Here is a 13,986-nt window from a genome sequence, read left to right as displayed (position 1 = left end):
ATTTTATGATCAGAACACTTGCAGGGTCAGCTGAGGCATAACATTGAGACATACTAGTCCTGCTTCCTTCCCTTCTCATCCTTAAAAAAACACCCCTCATAAGTTTTCTGAACTCTAATTTCCATCTCTAAGTTGATTTTCTAGGAAACCTGTGACATTGAGCGTCATTAAAATTAAAATCTTCTGGTCTTTGACACTGTTAAGAATATGAAAAGGCAACCCATAGACTGGGAGAAAATATCTACAATATATATACCTGCCAAAGGATTTGTATCTAGAATATATAAATAGCTCTTACAACTCAATGATAGAAAGTGAACCCAATAATAAAATGATAACAGATTTGAACAGACACTTCACAAAAGGATGTGTATGTCCAAGAAGCCAGTAAGGCATGCGTTACTCCCGGTAAGGAGAGGAAAGGTATAAGATGAGTCCAGAATATCTTATGATGCTAGAAAGTAAGAAAGTGCTCAAAAGCAAAATAAAACAAAAACTGACATGATGTGAGTGTGTCAAAAGGACACAGGAGGCAACGAAAGAGCTCTCAGTGTCCAAAACTGGAACATTTAAGCAACAAAAGAAATAATTAAATTATAATCTACAAGCCCATAATTATAAATAAATGGGAAGAATAGATAAAAATGTCTAATGTAGAAAACTTCAGATAATTTAGATGCATTATAACCCACATAAATCCTTACTCCTTAAGTGTACCCACATAAATTCCTACTCCTTAAGTGTAAGCCACATAAAATGCCTTCCTTCCGGAGAGTTACAATATGGATAGGATGAAAAAAGAGTAAGTAGAGAAACCTGAAAAACAAGACCTCAGCCAGATGATCAAGGTCAATATCAATAGAGATAAGTCAGTCGATAGTATATACTCTTGATAGATGTGATGAGAATGGCATTTTACACCTGTGGTCTTCCTCTCCCAAACATGTAACTATAGTCTGACCATAAGAAATCCATCAGACAAATTCCAGTAGAGGGGCATCCCACAATATACATAGCCAGTTCTAATCAAAACTGCAGCAAGGTCAGCAAAAACAAGGCAAGTCTGAGAAACTGTCACGGCCAAGAGAAGTCTAAGGAGATATGACAACTAACTATAATATGATGTCCTGGATGGGATCTTGGGATAGAAAAAGGACACTAGATAAAAGCTAAGGAAATCTGAATAAAGTATGGACTTTAGTTTAGTAATATCATCATTATTGTTTCATTTATTGTGACCAATGTACCATAAGATATTGAGTACAAATGAAACTGGGTGTGGGGTATGTGCAACTCCCTGTAATGTCATCACAGTTTCTCTATAATTCTAAAATTATTCTTAAATAAAAAGTTTATTAAAAAAATAATAAGCACATTAATTGTCATCAAGAAAATGCAAGTTAAAACCACAATGAGATACTACCCTACAGATACCAGAATGGCTAAAATTGAAAAAGATTGACAATACAAGCATTGCCAAGGAGGTGGAACAACTCCAACTATTGCTGGAGGGAATGTAAAATGGTACAACTGTTTTGGAGAACAGTTTTTGTTTTTTTTTAAGTGAAATAAACATGTGATATTTGACCCATAAATTTCATTTCTAGGTATTTACCCAAGTAAAATGAAAACACGTGCCCATTGAAAGATTTGTACAACCCAAATGTCCAACAACTAGTGAATGGATAAATATGCTGTGGTATATTCCTATACCAATCACCAATAAAAGGGAAGTGACTTACTTATGCATCCCACAACATGGATGAACCTCAACAACATTACATTGAGCAAACGAAGTCAGAAATAAAGCATTCATTACATTTATATGATCAGGCAAAAATAGTCTATAGTGATAGAAAACCAATCAGTGATTCCCAGGAAAAGGGGGTAGAGATTGGAGGATTGACTGCTAAGGAGCACAGGGGAACTTTCTGAGATAATGACTGTTACACAAGTGTCCATATTTATCAAGGCTCATTGAACTGTATACTTAAAATGGTGCATTTTATTGCTTGTAATGTATGCCTCAATAAAGTTTGTATTTTTTAAAAAAGAGAAAAAAGTAACAAAACTAGCATTGAGAGTCTAACCAGAATTGCACTACTTGCACATTAATTTTAGGAGAAGTTTTAGCTACTACTGTGGGTTTCCCATCCTGTGTCCTGGAATGCCTCTATGTTCTCTTCCTCCAGCATAGCATCCATGCCCTTAGCTTTTCGTACCAGTGGCATACGTCTCACACACACGTCTCCAGGCCTGACCTCTTCTCTTTACAAGATCCCTTTACAAAATTAACATTTGACATCCTCACTTGGTTACTCAAAAGCTCCTTCCTCTCAATGTGTGCAAACCGAGCTCACAATCTTCCCCTCAGAGCAAGGTCGCCGGTATATTCTGTGCCTTAATAAATGGCACCACCATTTTGAAGTCTCCTTCCCCCCCAACAATACCTCCAAACCATTAGAACCAGCTTTGGTTCACTCTCCACGTAAATTTCTCTCTAACCATAGAGCCTTTTCCTTCTCCTCTGCCAATCGCCCCAGGCTAAGATAACACCCGGAGGACTCAGGAGCCTCTTTGTCTTTCCTGATTTAATCAGATTTCCTCAATTCTGCAGCCAGAGTGATGTTTTTCAAATTGTTAACCCATCATGTCACCTCCCTTTGCCTAAAATCTTTCCCAGGGTTTCATTGCCCTTAGAACAGAGGTCAGATCCCGTCAGGTTGCCCCCCTCATCTCGCACCAGCCCCCCAGTCCTCGGCTCCTTCCTCCCCTGAGCCTCAGCCTGTGCTCTCCTCCCTTCCTGGCCTCCCCTCCCTGCTCCTCCCAACTAGCTCAAATTTCAGCCCGAATATCACTTCCTGGGGATACCTTCCTTGACCCCTCAGACCTAAATCCAATCCTGTTCGTCACTCACAGCACTACACCCCTCTTCCACTGGTGCTTAAAACAACTGTAATTATACGCTTTTCCTGGGATCATTAGATCAATCAAGCAATCAAGCATTTACGTCTATGAATGGTTTCATCATGGGAGGGCCCATTTGACAGGCAAAACCTGTACCCAATCAACTCCTTCACGTCAATCTAGGCCCGCCCACCCTGGCCCCGCCCACCCTGGCCCCGCCCCCGCCTCCACCTCCGCCCAATAACGTTCCAAGGGCGTGGCGCTGGCTTTATAAGAGGAAGTGGGCTTGGGGCACAGAGCAGTGTCTCGGCGACTAGAACCGGCTCTGGTTGCACTGCCTCCTGCCCGCCTGGTGGGCGCACGTCGGAGGGCAGACCCGTGACCCTTGGGCACCTCCAGGCCCGCAACCCCCTCTTGCTGAAAAGGCCTCCGAGAAGCGGCGCCTGATTTCCAGACTTCCACCCGCAGGAAGAGCAGGTCTGTGTCTGTGTGTCTCTGGGGCACGGTGGATTTTGCATTTTCCAGGTGGAGATAAAACCTTCAGTGCCCTAAAAGGGCTGCAGGACAACTCCCTGAATCACCCTCATTTTCCCACTTTTCCTTCCCCTTCTACATCGGCGTTCCGGAGCTTTCCTCTAAGGAGGGGCGATTGCCCCACTTCGCCAGCGTTGATCTCATTTCTCCCACCTTGCCTGCGGGGTTTTGGATACATTAGTTATCCCATCTCTTGCGCTTGAGAACTGTTCACGTGCGGAGTCTCTCCCCACCCCAAGCTCCCTCCCCTCCCGCTCTGACCCCCAGCTGCCAGCCTAGGGTGCTCCTTGCCCGAGGAAGGCCGGGTGCAGCGGCCGGGACAACCAGCAGCCGTGCGAAGAGGGACTGGTGTCAGCCCCGGCGCACGGGAAAGGAAGGTGAGGTTTCAGCTCCCGGACTAACGTGGTTCTCTCTCCGCTGCAGATTCCGCATGGAGGAATTCAGGCCCCTGAAATGCCTTCGCTCAGTGACCCCTAGCCAAGGTAATGTCAAATGCCCGCGACTTTCTTTAAAACTTTTTTTTTCTGGTTTTCACTTTACTTTTGGATTTACTTTTATATCTCAGAGACCCAAATGAGGTATATTGTGAAAGCCAGCAGCCCCTCCTCCGCCTCAGTTTCCCACACCTTAGACACAAACATTTTGAGCTGCTTAAACAGTTTTTTAGAATCAGTTCCTGTTCTCTAAAAATGTATTTATATTACTACTCATATTTTTCCCTGTTAGACGTTATTTATTGTTTTCTTTCTGTGGCAGAAGGGTGTTTAGCTCTAGCTCGCATATTCCCACCACTCATAACCACCATCTCATTCCATCACCACCACTCATTCAATTCTACCCACCCGTTCCCACCCATCTCAGACACGTTCCGTCTACAATGGAGACCTGTGATATACTAGGATTACTCTTCTCTTGCATAACATTTTCATTTTCCTGAACTTCATACCTAGCTTGTGTTATAATTTGCTTATTTATCAGTAATTCATTCTCAAAAATTTTTTTTAGATTTATTTTTAAATTTATTTCTCTCCCCTTCCTCGGCCCCCCCCCCCAGTTGTCTGCTCTCTGTGTGCATTCACCGTGTGTTCTTCTGTGTCCACTTGTATTCTTGTCAGTGGCACAGGAATCTGTGTCTCTTTTTGTTGCGTCATGTTGCTGTGTCAGCTCTTCATGTGTGTGGTGCCACTCCTGGGTAGGCTGGACTTTCTTTCCCGCTGGGCAGCTCTCCTTATGGGGTGCACTTTTTGCACGTGGGGCTCCCCTACACGGGGGCACACCCCTGCGTGGCACGGCACTCCTTGCGCACATCAGCACTGTGTGTGGGCCAGCTCCACACGGGTCAAGGAGGCCCGGGGTTTGAACCATGGACCTCCCATGTGGTAGGCAGATGCTCTATCCATTGAGCCAAATCCGCTTCCCCATTCTCAAAATCTTATCCCATCATTTAAATCCAAATGCCTTCATGTATTCTACCAATTTCATCTTTTTGTAGCATTACTGCCAGTCCTTTCTAATCTACTCCAACCTGGGCTTACATGAATTTTGCAGCTTTAATCCTGGGATCTCTAATCACCACTATCTGGGGAATTTCTCTCACTCCTCTTTTGAATTGTATCCCCTGTTTCTTGTATCTGGTGTCTTTTTCTTTCTTGGTTTACCCTTTCTCTTTGGCAGAGTAATCCTCTAGTTGCCTCCCAAGAAAACATACATGAAAGAGAAATTATCTGAAAACCTTCCATGTCTGAAAAGGTCTTAATTCTATCCTCCCTGATTACTAAGTGAAAGTTTGGTTAGGTATTGAATTTTTGGTGGAAAATCCATTTCCCTCAGAATTTTGAAGATAGTTTTCTATTGTCTTCTAGATGTTGCTTTTGAGATGTCTGGTTGTTTTTTTTTTAAAGATTTATTTATTTATTTAACTCCCCCCCACCCTGGTTGTCTGTTCTCTGTGTCTATTTGCTGCATCTTGTTTCTTTGTCCACTTCTGTTGTCAGCAACTCAGAAAGTATGGGCGGCGCCATTCCTGGGCAGGCTGCATTTTCTTTCGCGCTGGGCGGCTCTCCTCACGGGGCGCACTCCTTGCGCGTGGGGCTCCCCTACGCGGGCCCCCCGCGTGGCAGGGCACTCCTTGCGCGCATCAGCCCTGCGCATGGGCCAGCTCCACACGGGTCAAGGAGGCCCAGGGTTTGAGCCGCGGACCTCCCATGTGGTAGACGGACGCCCTAGTCCATTTCCGAGATGTCTGATTTTTAAGACATTCTGATTCCTGACCCTTTCTGTGTGATCTCTCTTTCTCTTTTTTCCTCACTCTTTTCCTCCCCTTCTCTCCCCTAACCCCACCTCCCATCAGCTTTTAGAATCTTCTCTTTGTCCTCAGCTCTCTGAAATTTTATGATGATAAGCCTTGGTGATAATATGCCTCCAATATTCTTATATTTTATCCCTCTCATTTTACATCCATTTGGATTTTTGTTCTTTCTGGGAAATTTCCTCAATTTTATCTTCCAGAACTTCCATAAAGAGTTTCATTTCTGTTCTCATAATTTTAACTTCAAAGAGCTGTTTTCCCCTAAATATTCCTTTTTAAAAATATTCTGTATCTGATTCATGAGTGTAGTGATTTGCCCGTTACACACACACTCACTGCTCTGGAAGCTGACCTCTGTCCCCACTTTCCTGAAGCTACAGATTATCAGGAACAACCTTCCTGTGGTCCCATCACGGTCCTTATCTGTCCCATTTAGTCAACGTGGTAGGCTACTCATCCTTTGATCTATTCTTTTCACCTTGCATCTGGACACCGCCACCCCGACTCCCCGATTCTCCTTGCTGTCAGTGGCCCTGTCTGATGTGCTTTCTCTACCTTTTCCTTAAATATTAGTAGGTCTTTTCTTTGCCTCTTTCCTTCTCTCTGGCTATCTCATCAACTTCCATGGTTGTGATGATCAACTGTACATTAATGATTCCAACATCCAACTCCAGTTCAGAGCTCTGCTGAGCTCCAGAATAATGACTCTATTTTCTCAGCATCTCCACTTGATCAAAGCACAACTTCAGGCCCAATATCAATGCATTTTTTGTGACCCAACCCTGCGTTTCCCCCTTGAGCTCTATCTTGGGAAAGTGGCTTCATCACCCTTGTCTGCTGGGGGCAGGATGACAGGGAGGATAAGGGAGAGCCCCCGGAAAGCAGAGGGAAGGTCAGGAGCAGAGGTTGGGCCTCATCCCAGAGCTCTCCCTTTCCACCTGGTCAACACCAAGCCACGTCATTGCTCTGCATTCCTGCTGTCTTTTCCAACCATGAAATCCCCCCCACCTCAGATGACAGTAACAGCTTCTTAGCGCTCCCTGCCTCTAGACAAGACCCTCCTCCTCTCCACACTCAACTCCCTTTATAAGGTCCAAATGGGAAGGTGGTATCCCTTCCTTAAAATCATACAATGGCTCTTATTTGATCTCAGGATAAAAAAAAAAACCCGGTTTAGCTTCAAAGGGCCTTTCCGGGCTTACTCGCCCCTGCAGTCTCTCCTACAGCCGTTCCAGGGGTCTCCGTTCTGGAAATCATGCTGCCTTCTCCAGCATCTGTGTCCGGGGAAGTTCCCTCTGCCTGGAATACTCTCCCTCCCTCCTCCACCTTTGCCTGGCTAAGTCTCACTCATCCTTGAGGTCCTCATTTATGTTAAATCCTCCAGCAAAATGTTCACACACATCCCAAGACATCTTAGGGAGCTTACTATGAGCCAGGCACTAATCCAAGTACTTTGCTTGAGTAACTCATTTAATCCTTGCAACCACCCAGGGGCTGGTATATTATACCAACTTATGAGAAAGGGAATGGAGGCCCAGGTAAGGTAAGGCTGCCTGGGATTTTGGCCAGGGCAGCTTGGATCCAGAGACCCCCTCCTTTGTGACACTGTGGCTCCTTTTGCTTTCCGACTTATCACCCATTGTGTCATTCCATTTTTTGTTTGGTTCTGCTTGTCTCTCCTACTGACTTTTTTTAAGCTCAGTGAAGGCAGGGACTATGTCAGTTTAATTAAAATGGTACTTTTCTTGTGAATGAGCATTTGTGTAGATTTGATATAGTCATCAGTAAAATGGGGGTTGCAATACTCAACTTACAATGTTGTTGTGAAGACTAAAGGAAAAACAGAATGGAGAACACTGAGCCCAGACGAGATCCCCGGGAGAGACGGCACTCCTGCGGGTCCCTCTGCAGCCGTCTGGGTCTCCTGCCCCTCTGTTTGCAGGGGCCTGCCTGGCCATCCCTTCAGCTTCCTCCCACTTTCCCTTTCCCAAATGTTTCTTGGGCAAATCCTCTGACCTCTTTTTCTCTCACTCTCTCACTCTCTCTCTCTCTTTTTTAATTATCAGAGTATTTGCGAGCTTAGAAAACAATCATGCGTAACGTGCGTAGTTCCCATACATCACCCCTCCTCCAGCACCTTACACATCTCACCCTCTTCTTGCCTCAGATGGACATCCTAGATCGCTGGGCAGCCCTGACGTGGACCACAAAGACCCCGTCCAAGCAGACGGCCGTGTGGAACGAGGCCAGCCCACCAAGCCCTTCGCTTACGTGAAACCCATCAGACGTGAGGCACCGACCGTCACAGAACCAGCTCCCCTCGCAGGAAGAAGACGCCGGCGTGTAGTAAGAGATCCCAATGGAGAAGAAAGCCACACTGGTGAAAGACGCCGCCGCAGGAGAGCGGTCCTCCCCAGGGACGACAGCCCTCACCCAGAGCTGGGACACGTCCTGGGGCCAACTTGGCATAGAGAGCTGGACCACCACGTGGAGCCAGAAGCCAGTCAGGCAACGTCAGTGCAAGGGGACACGCTGCCAGGCAGTGGCCACCAGGCATTCCAGGTTGGGGCGAGAGTCCAGCTGCTGCCCGATGACGCCGGCTATTGGGATCTCAGGGGGTTCCCCACTTCAGGCGTCTATGCCTCCATAGGGTTTAGTCCCTTGGCCGGCTCAGCTTTACGCGTGGTGCAAACCTCCTATGGCACATATGTGTCTGGGGTCCCAGAATTCTTCACCCACATTGCATACTGACCACTGCCACGTGCTGCCAGACTCTGGGTTCTGACCCAGACTTTTACTAAATGTGCCTTTCTCAGAAGCCACAGGCGTGAATCCTGATTCTGCTTCATTCCTTCCCACCCAACCAAAACGTCCACCGAGGACCGCCCTAATGGAGCCTCCAAGGCCTCTTCTCATTATCCCGACGGGGTTCTCCATCTGCTTGAGCTGCCCCTCTCGTCTCCTTTTTAAATTATGTTTTATTAGGTACACATGCATTTACTTCCTCAAAGCTTATTAAACACATCTGTAGTCTCCTGTTGTCCTTCTATAATTTTTTCATTTTCGGATGTACCAAACATTTCAGAAAAGAGGGCATGATGAAAGAGAAAACAGGAAAAAAAAAAACAAAACACCCCAAGGAAATAGAACCAATAGAACAATTTAGGACAGGACTTTCAAAGTCTTGGTAATTAATATTCTCAGAATGATGTTATATCTCTGAATAGCATGTACTTATGTCAAAAGCCAGTTAGAGATATTTGGGATGAAAAATAGATTGTTGAAATATAAAATTATGTTGAAGTTTGACTCAGAATGGGCAGGACTGAAGAACAAATTAGTAAATAGATGAAAAGAACATTCCAAAAGCTTCCTGAGAGATTCAAGGAAATACAAGATACAAGATACAGGAGATACAAGGAAAGAAGAATTAGCATGGCATCAGACATTCCTTGGCAACGACAATGAATATGAGAAAGTGATAGGTTAATATCCTCAAAGCTCTTAGGGGAAATAACTCTGAATCCAGAATTCTATAACCAGGGTGAGAGGTGTTCTTGTTCTCCCTGCTCTGAAGTATACAGTGTGCAGATCTGAAGTGCTGGAACTCCTGCATCCATTTTACCAGCATGAGGTTCTAGCTCGAAGTCAAGGACACATGAAGGAGGAAGGGCCTGGAGAAACCAGACAAAAGGAGCCAGAATCCTAGTCCAACTGGGACTGAAGCATGAGCTAGCTCTGACTGTATACTATAACTTTATAGTATACAGTTATTAAATTCCCTCACTGTTCAAATGAATTTGGTTTGAGTTTTTTTTTAATTTTCTGTAGTGAAAGCCCAGATAATGTTCTTTTAGCCAAGAACAAAAGAACCCAGGAGGAAGAAGAGGGATGTGAGGAGAAACACCAGCAAGGGTGGAAATCAGTCAACTCTATTATTATTAGGCCTAAATAAGTATGATTGTGGAAGGAAGATGAATAAACAAATTAAAATTCCAGAAGACTTTGGCATAGAGATTTGGGGGATAGGGGTGGGGAGAAGTTTAGCAGGAGTTCAAAGTTATTAAAATTCTTGTCGGGTCCTGGAGCATATGTAGATGTGGAATATGAAAAAGCAATGGCACTTTAGACTCTGCAAGACATTTTTAAGCTTAAGTATGTTACCCATTGGTAAGTATTAAGTGAATTCAAATAAAATGCAAAATTTCAAACAGACTGAGGAAAAAGTGGATCAAAGATAATTTGATGAATCAAACAAAAGGCATGGGGGGTTAATAGAAACAAGGAGAAAGCATGGCACATTTAAAATACTAAATAAGAAATAAGTAATTTGATAGCAGCCTCCTTGGCTTGTTCCTGACTTCAGTGGGAATATTTCAAATGTTTTACCATTAAGCAGGAAATTTCCTTTAGATTTCTCATAGATATGCTTGATCAAGTTGATAGCTCCCATCTTCGAAGAATTGGATAAAAGGTCTTATTATGAATTGGAATTTGTATTTTATTAAATAGGCTTTGACCAGCTGCTTATAAGAGACAATGTCCAAGGAAAGTGAAGCTGAAAAAAAAAACACCAGAAAACAGGAATCGATATGATACCAAAAGGTGAGCAAAAAAAAGTAAAAAATTGATAAATTGGACTTCATCAAAATTAAAATTTTTATATATCAAAGTATATTATCAAAGAAGTGAAAAGACAATCTACAGAATGGGAGAAAATAGTTGCAAATCATATATCTGATTAGGATTTAATAACCAGACTATACAAAGAAGCCCTACAATTTCATAACTAAAAGACAACCCAATTTTTAAAATGAACAAGGACTTGAATAGACATTTCTCCAAAGAAGAGATACTCATGGCCAACAAGGGCATGAAAAGATGCTTAACATCATTAGCCGTTAGGAAAATGCAATACCATTTCATTCCAAGTAGGATGGATATATTAAAATAATGGAAAATAACGAGGACGTGGAGAAACTGGAAACCATCTGCATTGCTAGTGAGAATGTAAAAACGGTGCAGCTTCTATGGAAAACAGATTGGTCGTTCCTCAAAAAATTAGAGATAGAATTGCCAATATGACCCAGCCAATCCATTCCTAGGACTATAGCCCCCAAAACTGGAAACAGGGATCAAACAGATACTTGTACACCAGTGTTCATAGCAGCATTATTGACAATAGCCGAAAGATGGGAACAACCCAAGTGTCCATCAATAGATGAATGAATCAACAAAGGTACCATGAAAAGGATGAAGTTCTGATCCATGCTACAGAATGGATGAACTTTGGAAGCATGAGGCTAAGGAAAGAAGCCAGACCTGAAAGGACAAATATTGTATGATTCTGCTTCTACAAAATACCTAGAAAAGGCAAATCCTTAGAGACAGAAAGTAGACTAGAGTTTGCCATGGGCTGGGGAAGGGAAGAGTGGGGAGTTATTGCTTAACGCATGCAGAGTTTCTGTTTGGGGTGATGAAAAAAATGAATATAATTAATGTCACTGAATTGTGCACTTAAAATTGGTTAAAATGGCAAATTTTATGTTATATGTATTTTATCACCATGAAGTCAAAAAAGCAAACAAGGAGAGGCTTGCAGAAAACACTTGCAATAAATATTTCAACGGTCCAGTATCTTGAATATATAAAGAACTACCATGAAGCATTAAGGATAAGACAAACAATCCAAAATAAAAAGAAGTAAAACAAGAGCAGTAAATTAAAGGAGGAAGAATCTCATGGGACCAATTAAGATAGGAAAAAATGCTGGCTATCACTAGAATTATTGGAAACGTTTATAAAAGCAATAATATGATACTATTTTTCATCCACAGATTTGAAAATACGTTTGAGTGTGAGCACATCAAGAGTGCTCAGGGGTCCTGGTACCTCCTCCGCCAGGTGGGAGTGTGAGCTGGTCCGGAACTGTAGAAGGCAATTACCTGAGTGTGATTGACAGCCCATTATTCCCCTGGTGGGATTTACCCGAGGCAAGCACACTTGCCTCATACTCAGAAGCTAGTAAAAGCATGTGTAGCACAGACATGTATCATGGCCATCAACACTTTGCATGCAAGCGTTTTCTTGCTCCCCACAACCATCTTATTGGAAGGTACTTGCTTTACCATCTTTATTTTGGGTAAGGAGACTCAGAGGAAAATATAGCACCCAAGATCTTACAGGTATTAGGTGGGTGAAAACAGAGTCCCAAACCAGGCAGCCACAAACAGTGTTCAGATGTACTCACTCTTATTGCTTTCCTGCATGGCAAAAAGTTTTGCTTCTCCAATATATATGCCTGTCATTTCTTTTGCTATTAGTAAAGGGGCTGAAAGTTTCAGAACAATCTTCTTAACAATCTCTGCTCTGCCACAGTATCAACCCCACTCCCTTTGCTCCCGTCTCAGGAGATACCCTCTCCTACTGATTCCCAGAGAAGGCAGAAGGCATTAACCCTTCCAAATACAAATCACCATTTACCCCCACCTTTGCCCTAGCCACAGCTGAGGAGCTTTGCTCCTCTGATCTAAGACCAACTTCCTTCTCAGGAGTTTACAGTAACCAGTAACCCTTCGCTTTTCTGTATCCAATGATCCTCTTCAAAAAATCAAAGGGAAATTTTTATTTAACTTTTTATTTGGAAAGTATTTCAAACTTACAGGAAATTTACCAAAATAATCAGAGAACTCCAAAATACTCCTTACCTAGATAAATAGATTTACCAACTTTTCACATTTTGCCACATTTGTTGTGTTAATCTATCATCTTTTTCTCTCTCTCATCATCTATCATCTATCTATCTATTGTCATCATCTATCACCTATTTTTATCATCCGTTTATCTACATCATCCATCTCTCCATCATCTCTCTCTCTTTCTATCTGTCACCTATCTCCCTATCTAGATCATGCATTGCATTTAATTGTCATTGTCTCTTTAGTCTCTCTCTTTTTTAAATTGTGGAAACATATAAAACATTAACTTTCCTATCTCAACCACTTCTAAGCATTCTATTCAGTGGGATTAATCTCGCTCACAATGTTGTGCTACCATCGCCATCCCCTTTGTTTTTTATACACTAAGATTCCTTTATTAAAATTTCACGAGTTACCAACGTAGGATTTGTTTACCATAACCAGGGAAAGAAACACAATGAAAAAGATATAAGGGAAATGCTGAGACCAGCTCAGCAATAGGTTTGCACGAAGGGAAGGCGGGGCAGAACTGAAGAAATAAAAGGACAGAAAGAAAGACACAAGACAGAAAGTAAAGATGGGACCAGGGACTCAACAGCTCCTGGAACTGAGAGCCTCGACCCTGGTTTCCACATCCTACTTATTAGAAATCACAAAGCAGTGGTTATCCATGTTTATTTCCAAGGCTGCTTGTTATTAAAGCCGTAGCACCTGCAATGCTAGGGAGTGGCCATGACAAAGTTCAAACGTCTCCACATGCGAACAGTTTTTGTGCTGACCATTAGTCAAGGCCGGTGTTGCTAAGCCCACACTTCTTATCTGCATTATGGAAACATTTCAACTTCAAACCAGGTTCCCACATTCAATTTCAATTTCCCACAGGGAAAAAAAATCTCGATTCCCTCTCAACCATCTCTCCATTTCTGCCGTCTCTTTCCCTACCATCGTACAGACCTATACAAACCTATGTGTACATGAAAAGCGTCTTTCGTGGCTTACATTTACAAAAGCGGGCATACCATTTGCCTGGCATCGCACAGAAGTGAATGCAGGGTCCAGACAGGTCGCAGCATGTGGCAGGTGTGGTGGGAACTGGGTCACCTAGTGAGCCAGCCTGAAGCGGGCAGAGGCAACTTGGTATTGAAACGCTTTGCAGTGCGTGAAAAGCCGCGCTGTGGATGGCGCTGGCTCTCGGCTTGCCTCTAGGATCCCTGTCACACGCGCCTCTGCTCGCGTTCAGCCTGGGGCATCCTCCGGGTCAGCGTATGAGCATGTGCCTCATTCTCCTTAACAGCCAGATGCCGTGCTGTAGGAAGGACAGGCTGCATGTTATACAGCCGATCCCGCTCTACTGGGGGACTGAGTTTCTACCACTGAAAACGCCTCGCTAAACATTTGTGCGTGGAGTCTTAACTACTGCTTCTTTTCATTCTGGGAAATAAATTCTCAAAGTGAGATTCCAATGTCAAACGGTTTGGCCATATTTTATTTTAATAGAGACTGAGAAATTACATTCAAATTAGGCTGTATCAACGTTAA

The 13,986-nt window shown here is 43.3% G+C and overlaps 1 protein-coding gene across 1 annotated transcript; it reads left to right on the top strand.

Moving 5' to 3' along the window:
* Positions 1-394: 394 nt before the first annotated feature.
* On the top strand, positions 395-8,500 carry PRR20G (proline rich 20G). The gene is made up of 3 exons (XM_058288523.2): positions 395-408; positions 3,865-3,923; positions 7,917-8,500. The coding sequence occupies exons 1-3, from the start codon at positions 395-397 to the stop codon at positions 8,498-8,500; spliced, it is 657 nt and encodes a 218-aa protein (XP_058144506.2).
* The last annotated feature ends 5,486 nt before the right edge of the window (positions 8,501-13,986 follow it).

This window comes from Dasypus novemcinctus, chromosome 26 (assembly GCF_030445035.2).
Source record: "Dasypus novemcinctus isolate mDasNov1 chromosome 26, mDasNov1.1.hap2, whole genome shotgun sequence".
NCBI classification, from domain to species: Eukaryota; Metazoa; Chordata; class Mammalia; order Cingulata; family Dasypodidae; genus Dasypus; species Dasypus novemcinctus.
This window is presented reverse-complemented; position numbering and strand designations above follow the sequence as displayed.

Bases quoted from the DNA above. Each gene is read 5' to 3' on its own strand.
- PRR20G (XM_058288523.2), top strand. The intron at 3,924-7,916 runs GTAATGTCAAAT...TTCTTGCCTCAG, and splicing joins CTCAGTGACCCCTAGCCAAG to ATGGACATCCTAGATCGCTG.